Raw genomic sequence first — 22,618 nt, forward strand, 5'->3', positions numbered from 1 at the left:
CGGCCTCCCAGAGTCTTGGGATTACAGTCTTGTAAGCCACCGTGCCCAGCCCAGATATTGTTTTTAAAACACAATTGTTAATCACATACTCTATGCAAGGTGCTATGATTTGTATTGCAGAAAGTACGTAGATCAGTAGTAATAATATGATAGTTTAAATCTACTGAGTACTTACACGTGTCAAGCATTATTCTTAATGTTTTACCTGTATTAACTCATTTATTTGATCGTCACAAAAACCACATGAGCTAGATATTATACCCCATTTTATAGACAGGAAAGCTGAGCCAGGAGTTTATAAATTGCTCAAGGTAGCACAACTAGCAAGTGGTAGAGCTGGGCCACGGACCCAAGCAATTCTGACTTCAGAACCTGCACTAACTATCACATAATACCACTTCTTATTTTCTTCTCTCAAGAAATTTAGTTGCCCAAGTTATTATGCTGTCTAGGAACTTCAGAGTAAAATAAATCAGCTCTCTGAAGGAGAGCAGAATGGGCCCATTGGCTAAGGCAGTTTAGCATTCAGCCTAGTTTTCCAAGGTTGTGTGTTGACTTTCACATTCTAGTTGTAATAATGTTCTTCTGTGAAAATTCTGTAAGACTTGTCTTTGATAAAGTTTTGGATGTTTAAATGAAATGATATAGTGCTTTCAATAACTGAGATGCCTTGGTAAAGTTTTATTCACTTAAGATTTGGTATAGCAGTTAGATGCCCAGTTCCTTCCAGGAATCTTATTACAGATTCTTCGGTTCTGGAGGAAGAGGAGAGGGACTGAAAAACCAGTTTAAGAGGACCACAGGTAAAACAAATAATAATGCCACTATGAGGTTTGGATATTTTGTTTAATTTGTTTCACCAGAAGTTTTATTTTGAGATGTGGTAGATGAAAAACATTGGTCATGTTGATGGACTTGAGTTGTCCAAATGATTATCTTCACAGTTAAACCATTCCCATGCATAGTTTGCCTCACACATTTCAATTCAAGATTTTCTTTTTGCTTAAGCAAAAGTTTCATGAGCTATCTTTAAAATTTTAACTTCACAAATAAATTAAGGGAAGGTCACCTCTAAGCAGTGAATATATGTTTCTGGAAGGAAATTGTTCCAGAAGTCACTAGTAAAGTTGTTGATTGCAAGGACACTGTGAGACTAAGCATTATACACACTGTAAAATGAAATTAGCAGTTTGGACTAGCTGTGCCCCTGTGGCTTCTGCTCTGGAGCTGTTGAATTCTCAGTATTGGGAAAACAGCCAACAGTTCCTTGAATTTTAGTCCCACCTGTTCAAAGTATGCACTAATACTTGGAAAGCTGTCCAAACTTTCTGATTTGACTTGCAGATAGGTTGAGGTTTGTTTTCTTTATAATAGTAAGATCAGTAAATTAGAAAAAAAGTAGTAATAAATTAGAATTATAATTCAGATCTGTAGCACACTAAATATTCTGCATTTTTGTAATACTAATGTTTTACTGATTCTAAAACTACATAAAATGCATTTCTGGAGATTTTGGTGTTCAGCATATCATATGAAGAAATACGAGAAAACAGAAATTCATTCATAGATTTGTCTTTATAAATTGACCATTTAAATAATGCATGCATTATTTGTGGGGATTTTTTATTTTTAAAAATGATATGTGTTTAATACTATGGGTCATGTTGTTTTGGGAAAATCAGCATAGGATATGTTGTTAAGAATTCAGATTTAATCATTCCATGTGAAAGGCACAAATTCAGTTTGAAATAGCTTTTATTCAATGGAAGAAGTATTTTCTATTGGCAAAACTAGAGGTTTCTCCCTAATTTTCTGTCTATATTTTTATAAATAAAATGCATTATTTGGCTGAAATTTAAAAAAAAATTTTCACTAGAAGTTAGAGCAATCTTAGATTTTAAATAAATTGTTAAGTATCTTGAACATGTTATTTAGTTATGACTTAAAATATAGCTAAGATTTGCAAATATTTACATTTTAGGAAACAAACTTTGTATTTAGTCAACATAATTTTTAAAATAATTAGGACTGTGGATACACATAATTTTCTGCAGTAATTGACAACAGATGAAACTACATTTATAGATTCCCCTTTTATAGTTAAGGTAAAATTCATTTAAAAAACTTTATGTGTAGAAATAAATTGTGCCAGGTAATATACATGTAACATTTACATTTTTAAGAACTGAAAAGTACAAAGTTCTGTGTCATTTAAATTGGCGAGTGTCTCTCTTCAGTCAATAGGCTTGATCATCATCTGAACTGCTCTTAAGGAGTATGACCCGCCTCTGTATTCGGCCCAGAAAATTCCATCTTGGTGCTTGCTTCTGTAATGGCCTCCTCTGTACCATACTCCATTTAGGTTAGAATGTGCACAGGCATTGTACCACCAGCCTCCTTTATGAAAGTGGGCGCAGTTTCCTTTGAGGAAAAAGTATAGATATAAACATAAAAGTTTCTTCTGGGTGTGGTACTCTGCAATCATCAAAAACTTATTCTGCCTTTAATTTGAACTTCCCTTACTAATTCCAGTTACCTTTATGTTAGCAGTTTTAAATGTCTTCACTTATTTTATTGCTGTTGCATCCACTACTTGAAAGATTACTTGAATTGCCTTTTTTTAAATCTTGCTCTTTGCTTGCTTAAAATGTGCCTTTTTAAAAAAAGGGGGATTTAATTTTCTAGGTAGAATAGATGTAAGCAGTGTTTATATGTGAAAGAGTTACAGAGGAAGAAATTGGGAAGGAAAGATACAGAAGAAGGTAAAAGTCTGAGGAAAACTGAATTTTCAAAATAAAATAGCAAAAAATAATACAAAGTAAAATAAAACCAGCAGTCAAATGAGTTTCTGTAAATAAGACATAAGTTATGGTCATATCTCTCTTCTTTTCTTGTTTACCAGTGTGAAATTGGTTAAAATAAAGACCTGTGTGCTGTTTGCCAAAATACAGCTGGAGAGAAAAACCAGTTTGGGGCAGGATATAGGGGAGAATTGTTGGCGGGGGAGTCTGTTTTTCACGACCAGAAAGCTGGGTTAAAAAGTCAAAAGCATATGAAAACTAAATTTGAAATTATGTGGATGGTCTAGTTGTTTCTTTCTAATGAAAATATTAATTTCCTCTCTGAATCAAGCTTTTTTGTTATTCCTATGCCACGTGTCACAGTCATCTTGGTTTTCCCCCTCAAAGAAATGCTCTTACACCATGTATCCAGATGGCTTGCGAGTCTTTATTCAAACGTTACTTTCTCACAGTAGCTTTTCCTGGCGAACCCATATAAAATAGCCCCCATCCCAGGCCTTGCTGCCCACCACTTTCTATTTTCTTACTCAGTTTTATTTTTGAGAGTACTTATTGCCACCTAACAAATTGTTTTGTCTCTCCTCCAGTGAGTAAGCTCCAAAGGGCAGGAACTTTGTTCACTGTTATATCCCCAGCACCTACAATAGTGCCTGGCACATGGTAGGTGTTAAGTTGTTATGAATTGTAGGCACTTGCACTTTATTTCCAGATGAATGTGTTTCTGTTTTGCTTTGTGTTTTTTTCCTAGAACTTTGTTTTTCACATAGATCACACTTTGGGATTGCCTTATAGAAGAGATCTTAAAAGTTATTTCTTTCAGTAGGGTATACTTCCTGTCACAGTGACCAAAACTGACCTTTTTGAAAAGATTTTAGTAGCATATATATTAGTAGATTCTATTTAATGTATAGAAGATGATTATTCTACAAAGAATGAAAGTTTTTCATACTTACCTGCATACATATCTTTATCTCTGTCCAGTGTGGTGAATTGTTTACCATTATGCCACATCATAGAATCCCCTGCATTTCCCTGGTAAGTTCCCAGGCGCAGTCTGTAGAATTCACTTTCAGGTTCCAGACGAAAGCTGCTGTATTCTGCATAGACTTTTTTATCACTCCAGTCTTCTAATTCAATCAGTAACTTGTAATTATCTTGATTGCTAAGCATATAGATATTTTCCAGTCCAAGCCAATATTCTCCGTCGATGTTTCCAAACCCTTTCTGTTAATAAGTGAAGAAACATGAGTGCATAAATAAGTATATAGTAAACATTTTTATAGATAAGTGTTAAACATTCAATAGCATAAAGATGTTGGCCATTTAAGTGGTAATGTGAGCTTCCATTTTAGTTGGTCACTTGAGGTTTATAAGCCACACATTGTCATTCTGTTTTTTGTTGTTGTTGTTGTTTTTTGCTTCTAATGTGTCAGTAATCATTTGCAGACCTAGCTTCAAATCCTACAAATTAAGACAAAGGCAAATGAGAATAAAATTTATCCATAGCTACTAAAAATATTAGCTAGTATACTACCCAGATCCTTAAAAAGGGTTCCTGGTCTCTCTCATGTTCATTTAAAGAGCCCAACATTTCTTTCCTAATAGTAATTTTTATAATTTTTAAAAAATTATAAATAAATAGTAATTTTTTAGTAATTTTATACTTAAAGTAGTAAGTATAAGTCATCCAAACTGAAAGGGATCATTTTAAAGTATATCTTCTGTTTTCTTTCTTTTTTTTTTTTTTTTTTTTTTTTGAGACGGAGTCTCGCTCTGTCACCCAGGCTGGAGTGCTGTGGCCGGATCTCAGCTCACTGGAAGCTCCGCCTCCCGGGTTCACGCCATTCTCCTGCCTCAGCCTCCCGGGTAGCTGGGACTACAGGCGCCACCACCTCTCCCGGCTAGTTTTTTGTAGTTTTTAGTAGAGACGGGGTTTCACCGTGTTAGCCAGGATGGTCTCGATCTCCTGACCTCGTAATCCGCCCGTCTCGGCCTCCCAAAGTGCTGGGATTACAGGCTTGAGCCACCGCGCCCGGCCTGTTTTCTTTTTACAGTTTAATTTTCACTTTAAAACTAGAGATGAGAATCATTTTTTGACAGATGTAGATAATGTAAAAACATATGGATAGTTATTTTTAACTGTGTATCTTATTTATTGCATAGCATCTTGTTTCTTGCATTATTGCAAGAATGGGTTTGTTTTACCTCCCTTAGGACTGCATCACTGATTTACCTTATAATTTTCCCAATTTCTGAAGAAGTTGACAGAGCCATCTGTTCTTTTCTGAATAACAGTCCAACCCCCAGGATCCAAACTGTTTTCACACCATAACTGCATTGGTCCATTGCTGTTTTCAGGTTTAATCATATAAATCCCACTGACCGAATGCCCAGCTTCTTTTGCTTGCTGACAGTCTTTGAATGGTCCTATAATTTAAATATCATTTATTATCAGCAAACTTAATATGAGAAGAGACGTATTAAAAGTTTTTAATCAAGATTCTTACCTTTGTGTCTTTGTTTACAGTTAACCACTGTCTATCATATATACAATATTATAAAATAGAAACTAAATAAAAGGGTGACTCCAGTTCTATCTGGAACATTAATTTGTTTTGTTTTCATCTGTTCTTTTCTTTGTCCATATATATATATATTGTATTGTTATAATCCTAATACATGTAGAAAATTGGATTGTCTTAACATTTGCATGCAGCTCTAGTCTCCATTCTGGCTGCATAATAGTCCTTGACATTGATATATTTTTATTCCTCTATCATTGGACATTGAGGTCTTATGATTTTTGCTATTGTAAAAACACTGCACAAAGTGTCTTCATTCTTATTGAATTCATTTTTTAATATTATAAAAATGCTGAGGGATTGATCTACTGGATCAGAGGATATCAACTTATTCATAGTCCTACATAGTACCCAAGTCACAGTTTTGGAAATTTGATTTCAGTGGAACATACTAGTACCTTGAAATACTCATTGCAAATGGGGTCAGTCAAATAAGTTTTAGAAATGCAAAATATTATGTTTCCCTTCTGGAAATTCTCAATGTGCATTCACATATTAAAGACTGAGAAGCCCTGAAATAAACCAGATGCCCAAACTCATAGAATCTTAAATTTCCAACACTTACTAACAGCCCATTAGAATACATTTCAGGAATGTTAGCGTAAATGCCTATCTAAAGAGTTGTATCAATCTATATGACTAATGCTAGTTTTCTCATTTAACCTACAGTTATCTGGTGATACTTTATAGATGTTCTAGAGATAGAACAATTAATTAAGGTCATGGATCATAGAAGATGGTAAACCCTAGACAGAAATCCCTATCTAATCCCAGAGTCTCTGCTCTGAACTGCTGTGTTGCATGCATTTGCCCTCATGTTATTTCATAGTTGTAGGTATTTCCATTTTTAATCCACTAATAATTTCTTCAAATTTTACAAATTTTGTGAAATTGCTTTTAGGGTTTCTGACTCTTGAACTTGCGATTTCCACATTTTTGGATCTAGTGAATATTCTTTAGTTTCATCCTTCTCTAGTGTTTCAAGCCTTTTTTATAAACATGCAAAATATATTAACGGATTAGAAAAAAGAATTACCCTAAAGATCTCTTAGAAGAAAAAATGTATAAAAATTCTGATTGTCAAATTTTATATTTTACTAGAAATATGTGAGAGTTCAGTCAAGTAAAGTCCTTACAAGAATTTCTGTACTATAAGGTTAATAGGATTGTTGAAATTTTGAGAAATGTGTTATCTGTACTTTGCCAGATATGTTCAGTATTCCTTTTGGGTCTTATTGGGATAGAATTAATCTCATTGGGTAGTTCCACAACTATAACAATAGAAGGGATTCTTAAGAGACTACGAGCTCTTCCTTGTAGATTGTTCCTTGGGGACAGAGACTTTTTTTTTTTTTTTTTTTTGACTTCATGTCATCAGTGTTTAAACCCTTAGGAAACTGTCCATAATTTTTGGTTAATTAAATTACTCATTTTAAATACAAGGAAATTGAAAACTACACACAAAAATCAAGAGGACAGCAGTTGCTCTAGTCCACATGTTTATTATAGTTCATTGATATTTTTCTGTCTTAAATTTTTAAAAATTATAATGCAATGTCCATAAATTATAATACAATGTCCATAAGTAAGCAATGTCTAGTAAAAATTAGAGAAACTGGAAAGCCTTATTTATGGTGTCTTTCTTGGGTTATATTTAAGTATTGTATTTTTTAGTTCTAGAGTTTCAATTTGATTCTTTTTTCATAGTTTTTATTTCTCTTTTGAGATGCCCTATCTTGCACTCATTATAAACGTATTTTCCTTTAAGACATTGAAAATAGCTATAACCACTACTTTAAAATTACTGTCCTTTCAGTTCCAAGTTTGCTGAGTTTTTATCATGAATGGATTTTGGATTTTTTCAAAGGCTTTTAAAATCTTTTTTCTTTTTTAATTTCTTTTCTAACTAGACACATCACAGGAATCAAAGGCTTTTTATCTGCCTACTGAGATGATGATAGGGTTTTTCTCTTTGTTGTTGTTAGTACACGAATTACATTGAATATACATATATATTATATAATATCTAATCTATATTAGAACAAAAAAAGTGTATATATTAGAAGAAATATATAAAATATGTATATTAGAACAAAGAATGTATAAAAATTCTTATTGTCAAATTTTATATTTTAATAGAAATATGTGAGAGTTAAGTAAAGTCCTTATAAGAATTTCTGTACTATAAGGATAAGAGGATTGTTGAAATTTTGAGAAATGTGTTATCTATACTTTGCCAGATATATACACACACACACATACATACACACACACACACACACACACACACACACACACACATAGATATATATATATATATATATATATATATATATATATATATATATGGTTTTGGGTTTTGTTTTTTTGGAGCCGGTTGCCCAGGCTGGAGTGCAGTGGTATAATCGTAGCTCACCACAGCCTCGAACTCCTGGGCTCAAGTGATCCTCCCACCTCAGCCTCCCAAGTAGCTAGGACTACAGGCACGTGCCACCATGCCTGGCTAATTTTGTTTTTTTTTTTCTGGAGAGAGAGGTCTTGGTATGTTTCCCAGGCTGGTCTTGAACTCCTGGTCTCAAGTGATCCTCTGACTTCAGCCTCCCAAAATGTTGGGATTACAGACATGAGCCACTCCACCCAGCCTTTACATTGATTGTATTTTGAATGTTAAACCAACCTTGTGTTCCTGGGATAGACTCAACTTAGTGAAAGTATTCAGAGCCCTTAACACTATACCTAACAAAGTAGTCATCATCAGTAATTGTCTGTTCTTTCGTTTCTCTTTTATTCCTCATCTTAACACATAATTGTAGCTTATTTAATAATTTAAGTAGCTTATTTAGTATCTGCTTATTTAATAAATTTAATATAACTCATCAAAGATGAATGTACAGTCATTTCTACTACAGATAAATATTACTGAAAAACCTCATGTTCTGCAAATACATGCATTAAAAATAGTAGCTAATTTTAGCTATTAACATAATTTCTATTCAGCTGCAGTTACCTGTGGCACAAAACATTAATATGTTTGGAAAAAATCCCATGTAAACCAGTATAACCTCTCTGTTTTGCTACCACTATTCTCCTTTTCACTGGTCACATATGGGCTACTTCACATTATAGGGAACATGCATTGTAGTCAAGTAGGAGGAAGGGTAAAGAGCCTATATTTCAGAAAAGATGAAATTTACAGAATTTTAATTTCTTATGTGGGAGTGAGATGGAAGGAAAAGTGAATTATGACTCCCAGGTTCATTCTTAGATTATTTCGTGTAATGCAGGTAGTATATTTGTTTACTTACAGTAGTCATAGGCAAGGACTTTATCTTTCAGTGTGTATTCACAGTTTGAGCCCCCTTAGAAATTCAGATATGTAGTTACAAAACTACGTGATTCCTAGTAGGCATGGTTCCCAGAATTCCCTTAATTCTGCATTATTCTTTCAAGAAATGTCCTTTCTGCATCTACTATAGGCTAAGGACTGTTTTAGGCTCAAGGGATAAAGAAACAACCTTAGAGTCAAGTGCAGGGTGGGAGAAGTCGCAAGAAAGAGAGAATTCCACTATAATATGACAAGTACTTGGATGGAGTTATGTAGGACATGTGGTAGCAAAGTCTAAGAACTAGCTGAGATCTCTAAGGAGCCTCATTCTTACTTTAAAACCTGTTAGTATTGTAGTTAATGCACACATGAAAGTAGTTTTGTTACTACATATAAATATTTATCTCATTTTGTAAATTTGCATATTCTGTAAATGTTATCTTTGTATTGCTTATTCTATGAATATCATTTTCATAAATGTTTACTATGCATTCATTTGAGTATAGTTTTAACAGTTTACATTTAAGTATATATTCAAAGGTTGGACTTTTATTAGGTTATTTGCTTTGCTGCAGAATATTTAGAAACATCAGTGTTCTAAATGTTGACAGAATATTTGTCAAGTATCATTTGTTCCATAGAGCTATACTCATTTTCTTCTGTTTAATAGACACTCAGATGTTTAAAGCCAAATGGAGAGTTCTGAGTTTTCTGAATCCAACTTTGATTTGATAAGACATCAATTATGCAAATTTAAGATTATCTTCAGCTTTAATTTTCAACCCATTTTTTGCAGTGGGCTTTGTGTTTACAGTTGGATATCTGCTAGACTTAGGAAAATGTAGTTGAAGTTCTTTTCCAGAACATATGGATAAAATTTAGCAGTGCATAAAGCTACTTTTTTCTCCTCAGTAAAGATATTAAATATCAGAATTCAATATTTATTTGTATTTATAAACATACCATTAGCCTGTCCTAGTCCAGTGTATATTGTTGATCCTAGCAGAAATATTTTCTCAGTAATACTTGCAAATCCTATTTACTTTCTGTCCTAAAATTAGACTTATCTATTGTCCCTATCTTAAATGTTTTCACTGCTTTTTCTGTACCATAAAAAACATTGCTTGATAGAAATTGTTAAATGACAAATAGAAAATTTCAAGCTTTATTCTTGAGAAGCCAGATTTAATTTACAGGTTTGCATATTTTCAGAAATAAATTGATAGATATGTGAATCAGGAATTTGTTCATGGTGATTCAAAAGGTATAAACTGGAATTACGTTTCTTTTAAACTAAGCATAGTATTAACTTTTTTTTGCAAGAGTCTTCTCAAAGCAGGCAACTGGAATTCTGTACATTGAATTTGAAGAACCAATCTCTTTGTTCCTCGGTTTATGTGAGGATTAAAGTTTACGTAGGGCTAATGAAACCATATTAATACCTCTGATTTATAGAAAGAAAAATGTTGACCAGTCATGCCACATTATTTCCCAAGACGTATTTATTAAGAACCCATATCTTGAATAGAACAGTGAGTTAAAAAAGAAAAAAGGATTTCATACTTTGAATAGCAGCTTTACTGGGAGCCATCTGTAACATATGTGTTCTTTTTCTGTAAAAAGAACTTTTTAATTATAAAATTACAAAGAGAATCCTTTTTGTGACAAGAGAAACAGTAAACCAGTTCAGAGTTTTCAAATTATTGGTTACCAAGTAGGATCTTTTGAGAGGTAAACTTTTCAGTTGGGTTGTGCATTAACTTTCAGATAAATATATTCAATATTTCTGGAGTGGGAAGTTTGAGACAAATACTTTCTAAAGTGACAGTAGGGTCTTTCTGTAGTAATATGAATTACTTAATTTATTAATCTGTATGTTTAAACTGTATTTAGCAAACCAAACTTTTATTTTTTTAGTTATTAAAGAATTTATCAATTATTTTCTCATAACTGGCTAATACAGTCATTTTCCAACAGCACGTTGGCTTAACTAGTTTTTTTGTTTTATTTGTTTTGTATTAAATGTTAGTATAAGTATTCCACTGAAACCAATTATTCCTAAAAAGTGTGTTAAGAAGCATTATAAATAATTTGAAAAATGTAAATATTTGGTGATTTAAAATAACCCTACCACTAAAAAGCATATTTTTAGTTTCTAATGACTACTTTCCAAGTTTAACTTTTTTTGTTTGTTTGTTTGTTTTTGAGACGGAGTCTCACTCTGTCGCCAGGCTGGAGTGCAGTGTCATGATCTCGGCTCACTGCAACCTCCGCTTCCCGAGTTCAAGCGATTCTCCTGCCTCAGCCTCCCAAGTAGCTGGGATTACAGGCGCCCGCCACTACAAAGTTTTAACTTTTTAAGCTTACCATTTATGTCCTCATAAACCTAATACGACAAGGAAAGACACATAAAGGGAAGTGTATAACATATGTAATAATTAATGGTGGTCAAACCATGCCAGATCATACACAAAACACTTCTACCTGCACCCCCTCGTTTAATCATCACAACAATTTATTTACAAAAGAGGCAACTGAACCCCAGAAAGCTTCGCCAGAATCCAAGTTTACTGATATTCAGATCTATGCTTTTACACATGGTGAAGGAACTTTCTCCACTCAGCTCTCCTACAAGGAATAAACTTATTTTTACAAATATGCTATTTGTAAAAGAGTAATGTTTTATTTTATAAAAGACTAACCCAAAATGCAGGCACCAAATAACATTAACAGTTAAGAATTTCATTGATTGCAACTTGTCAGGCTGATTATTACATGCTCAAACATTTTGTTTTTAAGGTAGAGAAGAAGGTAATGTGTTTGAAAAATGTTTTTTATCTGAATAAACATGGGTTTTTTTGAGGTAGATTTTTCTTATAACCATCTTTAAAGAAAATAAAAGATTAGGCCGGGCGCGGTGGCTCAAGCCTGTAATCCCAGCACTTTGGGAGGCCGAGACGGGCGGATCACGAGGTCAGGAGATCGAGACCATCCTGGCTAACACGGTGAAACCCCGTCTCTACTAAAAACTACAAAAAACTAGCCGGGCGACGTGGCGGCGCCTGTAGTCCCAGCTACTCGGGAGGCTGAGACAGGAGAATGGCGAGAACCCGGGAGGCGGAGCTTGCAGTGAGCTGAGATCCGGCCACAGCACTCCAGCCTGAGTGACAGAGCGAGACTCCGTCTCAAAAAAAAAAAAAAAAAAAAAAAAAAAAAGAAAATAAAAGATTGTCATAACACCTTTTATAAAATGTGATATGCATAATAATTTACCATCTTCACCATTTTTAAATGTACAGTTTATTGGCATTAAGAACATTTATATTGTACAGCCATCACCACCATCCTTCTCCAGAACTCTTCATCTTGCAAAACTGTAACTATTAACCATTAAACAACTCCCCATTCACCCTCCCCATAACCTCTGGCAACCACAATTCTACTTTCTGTCTATGAATTTGACCACTCTAAGTACTTCATATAAGTAGAATCATACAGTGTTTATCTTTTGTAACTGGCTAAACACCTCTTAAAATATACATTGTTGTATATTTTCACCTTATGCATGTAGAGACTTTAGAATGACCACGTACCTACATGTAAAGTACAGTAATAGGAATTTCTTGGTGCCGGAGCATACATAAGTACACCAGTAGCCATCCATCTTTACCCTTTTTGTGCAAGCACCTTAACAGCCTGAGACATCTTTTTCCAGAGACGTAAAAATAACATAAGTGAATAATTGAGCACATTATGTAAAGAAAATAGCCAGCCTATTTGTTGTTGCTTGTAGTAATTTAATTTAGTAAGAATCACATAATATTAGAATTTGAAAAGGATATTAGAATAATCCAGTCCAGCACTCTCACTGGACACATGAGAAAACACAAACTGGCAGTGACTTACCCAAGGTTACATAACAAAAGTAATGGTGGAACCAGGCGTTCTTAATTCCATGCTCTTTCCCTTATGTGTTCATTAATGTACTCATTAGTGTAGTAATTCTTATGGTGTAGCAAATTATGCCTTTGAATTTAAGAGATCAACATTTATAGAATAAAATAAGTAAAAAGTTAATGTTTACATAAAACAATGAATAACAGAAAAAAGTTACATGCCCTTAATTTTTGCATTAAAGAAAGGTTTATTGGGGATAGGTTCACCATTTTTTCATTAAAACAAAATGTGTTTAAGAGGACTTTTGACATACTAAATCCCTAACATGAGGTTTAATTCTGTAGCATTAGTAGGTTTTTTTTTGTACTAATGCTCAGTCTATAATAAAACATAGAATTGGTTTCATTTTGTATAAACATTTTCTTAGAAAAGTTTGTCAGTGTTTAAAAATGTGAATAATGATTTCTGCTAGAATTGGTTATGCCATCTACTCAAGCTTCAGGGATCATGTAGAATACTCCTTGGCAGTTGTCTTCATACTTACATAATCGTATACCTCATCAGTTAAAAAAAATTCACACAACTCAATTATGTTTGTTTATAACTTATGTATACAAACTACTGATAAATTATATAAAAGCTTACATAAAACAAAATTTTTAAAGGATATCAAAAGCAATTTTTTTTTCTGTTTTTCATTTCTGTACCCAATGGATCACTTAATACACCGCATTTTCCTTTGGAAATCAAAGGGGTTGAGGTTTGTTTTTTGTTGTTGTTGTTGTTTGAGTCTCACTCTGTCACCCAGGCTGGAGTGCAGTGGTGCGATCTCAGCTCACTACAACCTCCGCCCCCCAGGTTCAGGTGATTCTCCTGCCTCAGCCTCCTGACTAGCTAGGATTACAGGCACGCACCACCACGCCCAACTAATTTTTGTATTTTTAGTAGAGACAGGGTTTCACCATGTTGGCCAGGATAGTCTCAAACTCCTGACCTCAAGTGATCCCATCTGCTTCAGCCTCCCAAAGTATTGAGATTACAGGCATGAGCCACCGTGCTCAGTGAGGATATTAATAATGATCATTATTTACCTAATTTAATGATACTCTGGCCTATTGCTACTGTAACTTAGAACAGTATACAATGAACAAATCCAGTATGATATAACATATTACTTTCAAAAGGGTCTTTGGAATGACAATTTTAAGAAACTCTATAAAAATGTTACCAAATCAGCTAACACATATTTAGCAACTGCAGATAAGTATGAGATGAGACACAGTAACCATCTACCAGGAAGGAGCTTATACTATAGTTGAAAAGCATCTTAGTTACATGTATTCTGAGTGTATGTAAAGATAACTGATAATTCAAGAGGCACTATACAAAATGTCTTACATGTGTTACAGAGAGTAGAGGTGAGGTATTCATGGAAAGGAACAGTCACTTCAAACCTGTGGGAGTCAACAAGGGCCTCAAGGAGGAGTTGCATTTTATGTATTTATTTATTTGGTTGGTTGGTTGGATGGATGGATGGATGGATGGTTCGTGTGGCTTGAGCCTTATTCTTTGAGTAGGCAGAAAGCTTGGAAAATACTTAGGGGAAAATGAGTGGATTTATTTTATTGGAACAGATGGTTTTTGTGAAGGGAACTAGTGGAAGGTCCGCTAGGAAAGCAGGCTTGATTCTTTAGGAGGACATTATTCTTAGCCAGACTAAGCAAATTGGACTTTTTTTGTTTGCAGAAAGCAGATATGTAAGTAGTTTAAGAAGATGGATCTGCTGGCAATGTAAATATATTTTGATGGAGAGAGAAAACAGAGTTACACCAGTTGGCAAGCTATTATACAGTTCATAGTAAGAACTAACATTTGAGTGCTAGGCACTGTTCTAAGCACTCTTCAATTGTTAAATCTTACGAGGTGAATACAGGTAAGGAAACTGAGGCACAGATAACTTTCTTTCCCCGAAGATCACACAGCTGGTAGCCTATGGAGTCTCTGCCTTCTGGCTGCTGCTGTGGATCATTTGAATGTAAACGAGAGTTCTGGCTCTGAATAGAAATGAGGGACATGCACACAAGAGACCAAAAAGGAGACATGGGTAGAATTCAGTGGCCTGTGTATGGGGCAGCTGGGGAAGTGTCAAAGATGAGCCAGCCTCATTTGGAAAGGGGTGACAACATTAATCAAAACAGAGACGTTGAGATCAAATGGTGAAAAGACAGTTAAATCTTCCAGAAGCATTCAGACCTACAAGTAGACAGATGTATAAATAAATAACTTCAATGTAATATCATATAGAAAACATGTTTAAGAAATAGTCAGTGATTTGGGGAAAGAGCCACCTAGGTATGTTTGTTTGAATCTGGGAAGTCATAACATCAAAGGTATTGTTTGAGTTAAGCCTTGAGATCTGCTAAATTGACAGATAAGCTGAAAGAAGGTGTTTCAATAAAGAGTAGCATTTGAGGTAATGATGAAATATCCAAATGCAAACATCTAGCTTTGGTTAAATCAGGAGAGAGAGCTCCATTCAGGAATCATCTCAGCAGTGGTGATACTTGAAGCCAAAATATTCTAAAGTAGAGTATCTTGAAGAAAGACTTTAAGGCATAGAAGGAAGAAGATGCCAGGGAAGGACCTAAAGAAATAGGAAGGAAGGAAGAATATTAAAATGGAGAAGGCCAGGAAAGCAGGGCTGTGAATAGCCAAGTGGTATTCACTGACAGAGATGAAACCACTTTGTGATATATTTCTTTCTAGTTTTATTCATTGTTTTTATTGTTATTGTTTAAAATTATTTCATGGTATATATTTTATGACCTGCCTTTTCAATGAGTGAATGAGCTGCAATTTATTTACTCATTGCTTTGGGGCCTTTGGGTTTTCCCTTCCACTCTTAGAAAGCAAATCAGCTTGGGGATTCTGGGGAATGAGTTATAAGAAAATGGATGCAAGTGTAAAATAAATATCAGAAAGTTAGCAGTGGGTTTAGCAAACTGAAACAAAGATGAATTATTCATCTTTGCTTTCTGAACAGCTAGATCAGTGACTGATATTGAATTCATGAAGAGAGAAAGAAATGAAATTTAAAAGTAGAGTTTGGAATCATGCATGATCAATGCAATAGTTTTTTTTATAGTAATGAACATTTATGTTTCTTAGGATACACAGTACTAATTATTTAGCCTTGGAAATAGGAGCGATACCTTTTCTTCTTGAGGCTGAGGGGAAGAGGTATGCCTTTTGTACAGATGCTTTCAAGATAAGAAAGAACAAAACTCAGGACCTGATTAGACTTACTCAGTATGGTAGTAGATGAGTCATCTGCTGAGAGTGGAGATAATGAGGTGTGATTACAGCTTGAAGAGAGTGAAAGCAAAATTTTACGTGTTTCTTTTGAAGAAGATGATGGTACAAGCAGCAGGAGGTAAATAAAAGAATTGTCGGGTAGCAGCGATGACCCAGCTAGAAGCTGATAGGATGGTTATGGCGCACAGGAGTGGTTCGGAGGGGAGCATGGACTTATTCCTGTCTCAAGAATAGTAGCCCCTCAATTATAAGAATTTGGATGGAAGACTGTTTTTTTTCACAGAGTACACTAAGTTTTTATAAACTCCTAGAAATTCAGAGCTGGAAGAGGAGATGTATTTAAGTTCAATTCTTGATGATATTAATAAAAAACAAAAATAGAAATTTTAATGTACATGTATAATAACATCACAAAATGAAGAACAAGCATTTATTATGAGCATTGTTTCATAAAGCATAAAAATATTAACCTCATACTCCCACGTTTTACAGTAAGAGGTTACTCACCTTCATTGATGAAAGTTACCGGTGGTATCTTGAAAGGGCTTTTGGTGGGAGAAGTTGCCAGATCAGGTGGTGGCATTAAATCTCTGGGATAACCTGGATCCCTCTGAATCTCGTTACCTCCCAGCAGACCAGGAGTATACTGATGGCTGTTAGGAATATGTTGTGGCACCACCTGGACAAGTGGGGGAGACACATGGGTATCTTGTCGGGAAAATATCCTCAAGCACTGTTCTTCCAACAAAGTGATCATCACAGATTGGTTATTGACAAGATCAGTCAAGGAAGCATATTTCACCTCTAGTTCCTTGTACCTTGTTGCCATCTTCAACATTTCTGTGGTGACATTGAGGATTTTGTTTTCCAATTGGGAAAGTTCAAGTGAATTATCCCTCTTACGGATAATCTCATGTAATAGTTGCATGTAGAGTTGAGTAACACGAGAGTTCATGTTACGGCTTTCCTTTCTCAGCAGCTTTACCTCATTCACAATGTTTCCATCTACATCCACCACCAGTTGCAGAACATCTATCTCCCGCTTCTGCCTGGAGAGCACATCCTTCAGGTTTTCAAGGTCCATCCTGGTGATCATGTCTTTAATGGTACTTGCATCTTGCCCTTTGGTGTTGACACAGATTGGCCCTGTTATTCTTTGTTCAGGTACCAGGAATGTGTATGCACATTTCTTTGCTTCCTCTTTACCATCTGTGGCACGAGGGTATCTTCTCTGGTTTATTTTTTTAATTTTGAATTGTCCACCTCTACAATGTCCAACATCCACTAGTAGGAAGAATAGCACACCTAGGGTCCAGGTAAAAGCCTTCATTTTGAAATGAGGTTGTAAAATGATGTCTTTTGAAAAACAAATCAGTGAAGGGGAAAAAGCAAAAAGAATTCATGTTAATCTACATTAAAGTCAGTAATATTAAAAACTATCTGAGGGAAAACTGAATATTGGTGTTAATAAATTAGGCTAGAATTAACTTTATTAATTTCTTAAATTTAATGTTAAGTTGTACTTTGGCATTTGTTTAAAAATTAGGTTTCAGAGAATAGCTCTTTCAGCTATCACCTTATTGTAATGCTTTTTATTCCCCAGTTTATTGAGCAGATTTTGGTCAGTGTCCACTCTGTGCGAAGGTACACTGCTAGTGCTGTTGAGGCTTTTGAGACCCTGATAAGATAGCTTTCTTACTTTTAAAAAGCTCACTACCTTAAGGCTATGAAAATGGTACACAGTATTTGTAAGGCATTAATTAAAACATTCTTGTCTAACCAGTATTACAATTACCAGGGGACTTTACTAACCAATGTTTTAGATTCATACCATGCGATTCCAATTAAATTGGTCCTCTGGAATAAAGTATGTCTTCTTCATTAAAATGTTCAATAAAGTTAAAGATTTTAGACAAATCTAAACCCAGATAGTTTTAGCATCGTATGCTTTTTACTTTTATAGCATCTCCTTTTGGGATTAGTGACAGGTTTTAGAATGATAGAATGCTCACAGTCATTGTGGGTAATTATATTTCCTGAACCATAATTATATGTACTCTAAGCTTATAGATGATTCAGCAGGTTTGTTCTTCTAACAGAAGTTCTACTGAACTGTATTTTAGTAAAATGTTAGTAATTTTCTACATGCATTACTGAGGAAAGAAACATATCTATAATTGAATATGAATGTCAGAGTTGGAAATGCCTTAGAGTCCCTGTCATTCAAGAACCTCTTTGTACTCTGTGCATGTTGAAGGCTAAGGCCACACGAGGATTAGAACCAGGTCTAGATCGGGTTCTCTGGCCCATAGTCAGTATTTATAGCAGCAGCACATATACTAAAATATGTGCTTGGAATGTTTCATTTTTGCTGTAGCAGATGAGAAATACTTCCTTATAGTACAAATTCTTCTGAGGTAACAGTTTCAAGAGCCAATACTTTTTCCTTTCTCTTTAGTTACCTCCCACAAAAGTAGCAGCAATGGGTAAGGTATGTTCACTCCATCAGATCTACTAACGAGCTGGTCTATTACAGGCCACCTTTTCACTCTTGCGAACTTGATACCTATCTGCCATTTTTGAAGGATGGCAGTGGATACCCTAAGACAGAGCTTTTCTGTCCAAATTTCCACATAAGTACCTGTTTCTTGATTTAAGAAACCAACTCCTAAGTCGTTTATGCCTGTTATTAATAACAACACAACCGTAACAGTAATTAATGTTTATTGAGTACTTGTTCAGTGTTAGGCACTGTTTTAAGCCATTTTCATGTTTTACTTATCACCACAACCCTATGAAGTAGATTATTATGATCCTCACTTTCAGATGGAAAACTTGGCATCCAAAAGTTAAATACCTTATTATCAAGAGTCACACAGGTTCATAGTGATGGAGCGAGAATTTGAATCCCGGCTGAGGACTTCAGAGTTCGTGTTTTCAATCCCTTATATTTATGTAGCTTAACACATGTTAACTATTTGCATTTACAACACTGAAGTAATGCTGTATCATTTTATAAAGGAGTAAAATTCTTGAGAAGCTAAATCACTCAAATGGGATTCAAACCTTCTACTCCTAACTTTTCTAAACCTGTGATTTTTACCATAGTCATGTCATAACCACAGAGGAATCTTAAGTTTATGTTTCTTGTTTTTCACAGCCTTTTCCTGGTTTACATCCATTTTCATTGACTAGTTACTTAATTATGCAAAAGTGTTTGTGGATAATTTTTGGTAGAATTTGTGTTCAAGTTCTGCCAAATCATTTTTTACATCTCAGACTTTTCTGCTGCAGTTTCTTTCCCTCCATATGTATTCTGTCAGCTGGTAGTTATATATCTAACCTATGATTATGGACCCCTCCCAAAAACAAAGGTCATGTCAATGAGATATAGACTCTTCTGCTATGGTCATGAAGACTACTGCTACTTTCACTTTCTAAAACCATGTTCTTTTGTTTTTGGTATTTTTCAGTTGAATAATGTCTTCAAAATGGGTAGATAATGAAAATAAGGCAAATATGGATGGAGTATGGAGAATTATTATTATTTTACTAACAAGAGAGGGAATGAAAACAAAAGATAGGGAGGCCATAACAATCTGTATTTCTATCGAGGCCTTCTTTTGCTGACTGATAGCCAGAGCACACGTGGGTATTTTTTTGGCTTTTTATGTTTTCGTAACTTGCTTTCTGACGTATATGGAAAATTTAGACAGAAACAGTCATCTATTTTATTTTTAAAAATAGACTTTTACTATATATAACCTATACCAAAAACCGATAAAATATTTATTATATCTCCAGATTCGTGGAATTTAGATATGGGTTATTTTAAAAACTAGGGACAATAAAACAAAAGCCGTCATCCTCCTGGGCACATGTATATCATTTTTCCTATATATTTAATTTAATTTACCTACTGCTAAAGTCCGTTCATTGTAATACTAGAATGGAAACTCTTAGATCATAAAATTATTTTACTTAAATAATATTTGCTATGAAATAAACTACCAAAGCAGGGAAAATGCAGGAAGTAATATAAAACTCTAAAACAAATAGAATTTTATGAGTAATACTCTGATTGAACAGCTCGTATTAATACCAGACACAGATTTTTATAGAACAGCTAAAAGTGCATCATCCAAGACTGCTGTTAGGACTTAGCATCAGTATTGTCATTGAAGAACAAAAAACACCAAAATGCTAATCTAAATTAAAATAAAAACAGCTTCCTTGTGTGTATTCTGCCTTGGCTCATTGTGGTTCCTATAAGATTAAATCATAAGATAAATCACTGTTTACCACAAGAAAAAGTGATCTAAATTAGCATTTAAAGGAGGTAACTAAAAGTTGATTTTTTTAAATAAATACAATTTTTTTAATAATAAAAAAGTATTGGCTTCACTGTCACTTAAAGCAGGGCAAGGAGCCACATTTCTTAAGTAGTAGACTAGCTACGTCAGGAGTAAAGAACTGGTTTTAAAAATACATTTACTGTTATGTTTTCTAAAAACATTCTCTTATTTAATATTTTCTCACATATGTTCTGTTTTGAAGCGAAAGATCCATAAATCTATGTTACCTCATAAAACTTTCTGTATATGTTAAAATTTTCCTAGGCCCCAAGAGAATGTTGTAAATTAGTTATAGAATACTTACGTTTAAATCTAAGTCTTACTTAGTTGTTTTTAGAAGAGAAAAAAAGGTCTTCTATGCATTGGGTTAATTTTATTAGTAGCATTTCTCTTCATAGTTGCTATATTGCCAGCTAGTAGAGAGAAGAAACGAAAGTCAAGATTTTCTTCCTTTCAGATGGTAAACTCATAGAGGCATTTAACTGGCTGTGTCATGCACTGAAAACAACATGAGGCAACGAAGTTAAATTTATGAAGCATTCAGGATATGTTAGATAAAGAATTTCTAGATTGTGAAATATGTTCTGGGAAGAGACTTGAAAACAATCTAATCCCCTGGATATATTTAAGAAAAGGATAAATAGTTATCTGTGTGATTTGGGGTTCAGATTAAATGCTTGTCTTAAGACAGTGTCAGTAAGAACTGAGGCTTAATGAAGTCCTGCACTTTCCATAGCATGTAACAATAAAAAAGAGAGATGACAGTATTTCAGATCCACTATTGCTTGGGAATTTTGTTAGAATTTCTTGTAAAATGTGTGTTTAACAGAAATCCTGCCAGTATTTACAGTTTTAAATCTTTAAGGAAAGGACACGAAAGCAAAGTTGGAAAAAATTTTAGCTTTACCATTATTTGCTTGTTCAAGATTCTTAACCATTAATATCTTTAATTTTTACGAGGCCAAAGGAGCCCCAGATCTAACAAACTTAAGTGTCTTTGGCTTAAGGCATACTATTGGTAACGAGTAATTTTATCTTTAATAGTTTTTATAATGCATGTAAAAAAAGCTCCCAGATAGAATATTGAAAGAAACCTCTTATGTGTGCTTAACAAAATTATTTCTATCTAAAAATATTACATATTTTTGGCCTTTTAGTCATGTATTTAATTAGTTACATCTTCTGGGTTCTTATTTTCTATTGTTAATACTGACTACTTACATAGTGCTTTTTTGTGTATATCAATAACTTAGCTTTTCCAAGTAATTCCATTTGTAGCAAGTTTAATTTCTGTCATCCAGATTAAATTACTGTTACATGTAAACTTGGAAAGCTATTTAAAATTTTGAATTGGAACAAGAAATGCCATAGATTACTCTTAAATCTATACAAGAATTTCTGGTTAATATTTGGTTATACTGTAATTGAGATTTTGTTGCAAAGACTTTCAACTATGTTTGTATCTTAGCTTTGTTTTATGACTACACTCTGAGAAATCCAACAGTTTATGTATGTCTTCAGCACACACACTGTAGCTGCAGGAAGAGAAACTAATTGCGTTCACGACTATTTAGTTTGTATTCCTTTGTTTTTAATCATTGTGCTATAAACCTTATACATTTAATCTGTTACTTGTTAAAATTTCTTTCTACTGTCACTAAAGCACTTGTTTTCAGAAACCCAGCATGGCATGCATGTATCAATCTGTAATCATATACACTAAATATCATTAAATTGAACCTCAAATAATGCATTAGCCATCTCACAGTACTTAATGTTTTTATGTCAAGTTGCAAAATAAAACCTTTTTCAGATGAGATAAACTAGTATATTCTAAAGGTCTTTGTTTAGTAAAAGATTCTGAAATTTTTACTACAAATATAAAATAGTTATGCATTTACTATACATAATATTTATAAATAAAAGACATATTAAATACCTTTTTGTATCTGTTGATACAGTGAATCCAGAAACTTGCTGCCCTTATTCTTGATTTTAAAAATCAGTGAAGTTTGTTCATCTGTGACTTTAATGGCAGCTGCATTTTTGTTTTGAACCGTTGAATCCAAGCTGTAAGAAGGAACTTCTTTTTCCTTTTACAATACTAATCAATTGAATTTGACAAGCCACCTGTGTAATTTTAAGTAGTATAGTAGAAGTTCTGGTCTGTGGGCCGTCTTTAATCCAGCAGAGAAAGCGCTGTGGCTTTGCTCTGTCTGCCACATGGAGAAATGCAGTAACCAGCTGCAGCTGACCCAGATTGTATATACAGTACCCCTGAATAGTGATTCCCTCTTTCTCAGTAGACTCAAGTTCAGCCCACATATTACATCACCAAAAATT

The 22,618-nt window shown here is 34.1% G+C and overlaps 2 protein-coding genes across 6 annotated transcripts in view; one reads left to right on the forward strand and one right to left on the reverse strand.

Moving 5' to 3' along the window:
• Nucleotides 1-22,618, forward strand: part of RALGPS2 (Ral GEF with PH domain and SH3 binding motif 2) — a 239,763-nt gene that overhangs the window by 169,946 nt on the left and 47,199 nt on the right. The gene's annotated exons all lie outside the window — the stretch shown is intronic.
• ANGPTL1 (angiopoietin like 1) lies at nt 828-22,592 on the reverse strand. Of its 3 annotated transcripts, none has more exons than XM_010375686.2 (6): nt 22,215-22,592; nt 20,580-20,688; nt 16,428-17,276; nt 5,035-5,228; nt 3,755-4,025; nt 828-2,421 (listed from the first exon to the last, which is right to left on the reverse strand). In XM_010375686.2, the coding sequence occupies exons 3-6, from the start codon at nt 17,248-17,250 to the stop codon at nt 2,234-2,236; spliced, it is 1,476 nt and encodes a 491-aa protein (XP_010373988.1). In that variant the 5' UTR covers nt 17,251-17,276; nt 20,580-20,688; nt 22,215-22,592; the 3' UTR covers nt 828-2,233. The 3 variants fall into 3 exon arrangements, with proteins under 3 accessions (XP_010373988.1, XP_030791589.1, XP_010373989.1); XM_030935729.1 differs by having other exon boundaries at nt 1,738-2,421; nt 20,580-20,773; nt 22,215-22,539; XM_010375687.2 differs by lacking the exon at nt 20,580-20,688 and having other exon boundaries at nt 1,738-2,421; nt 22,215-22,581.

Source organism: Rhinopithecus roxellana, chromosome 8, assembly GCF_007565055.1.
Source record: "Rhinopithecus roxellana isolate Shanxi Qingling chromosome 8, ASM756505v1, whole genome shotgun sequence".
NCBI classification, from domain to species: domain Eukaryota; kingdom Metazoa; phylum Chordata; class Mammalia; order Primates; family Cercopithecidae; genus Rhinopithecus; species Rhinopithecus roxellana.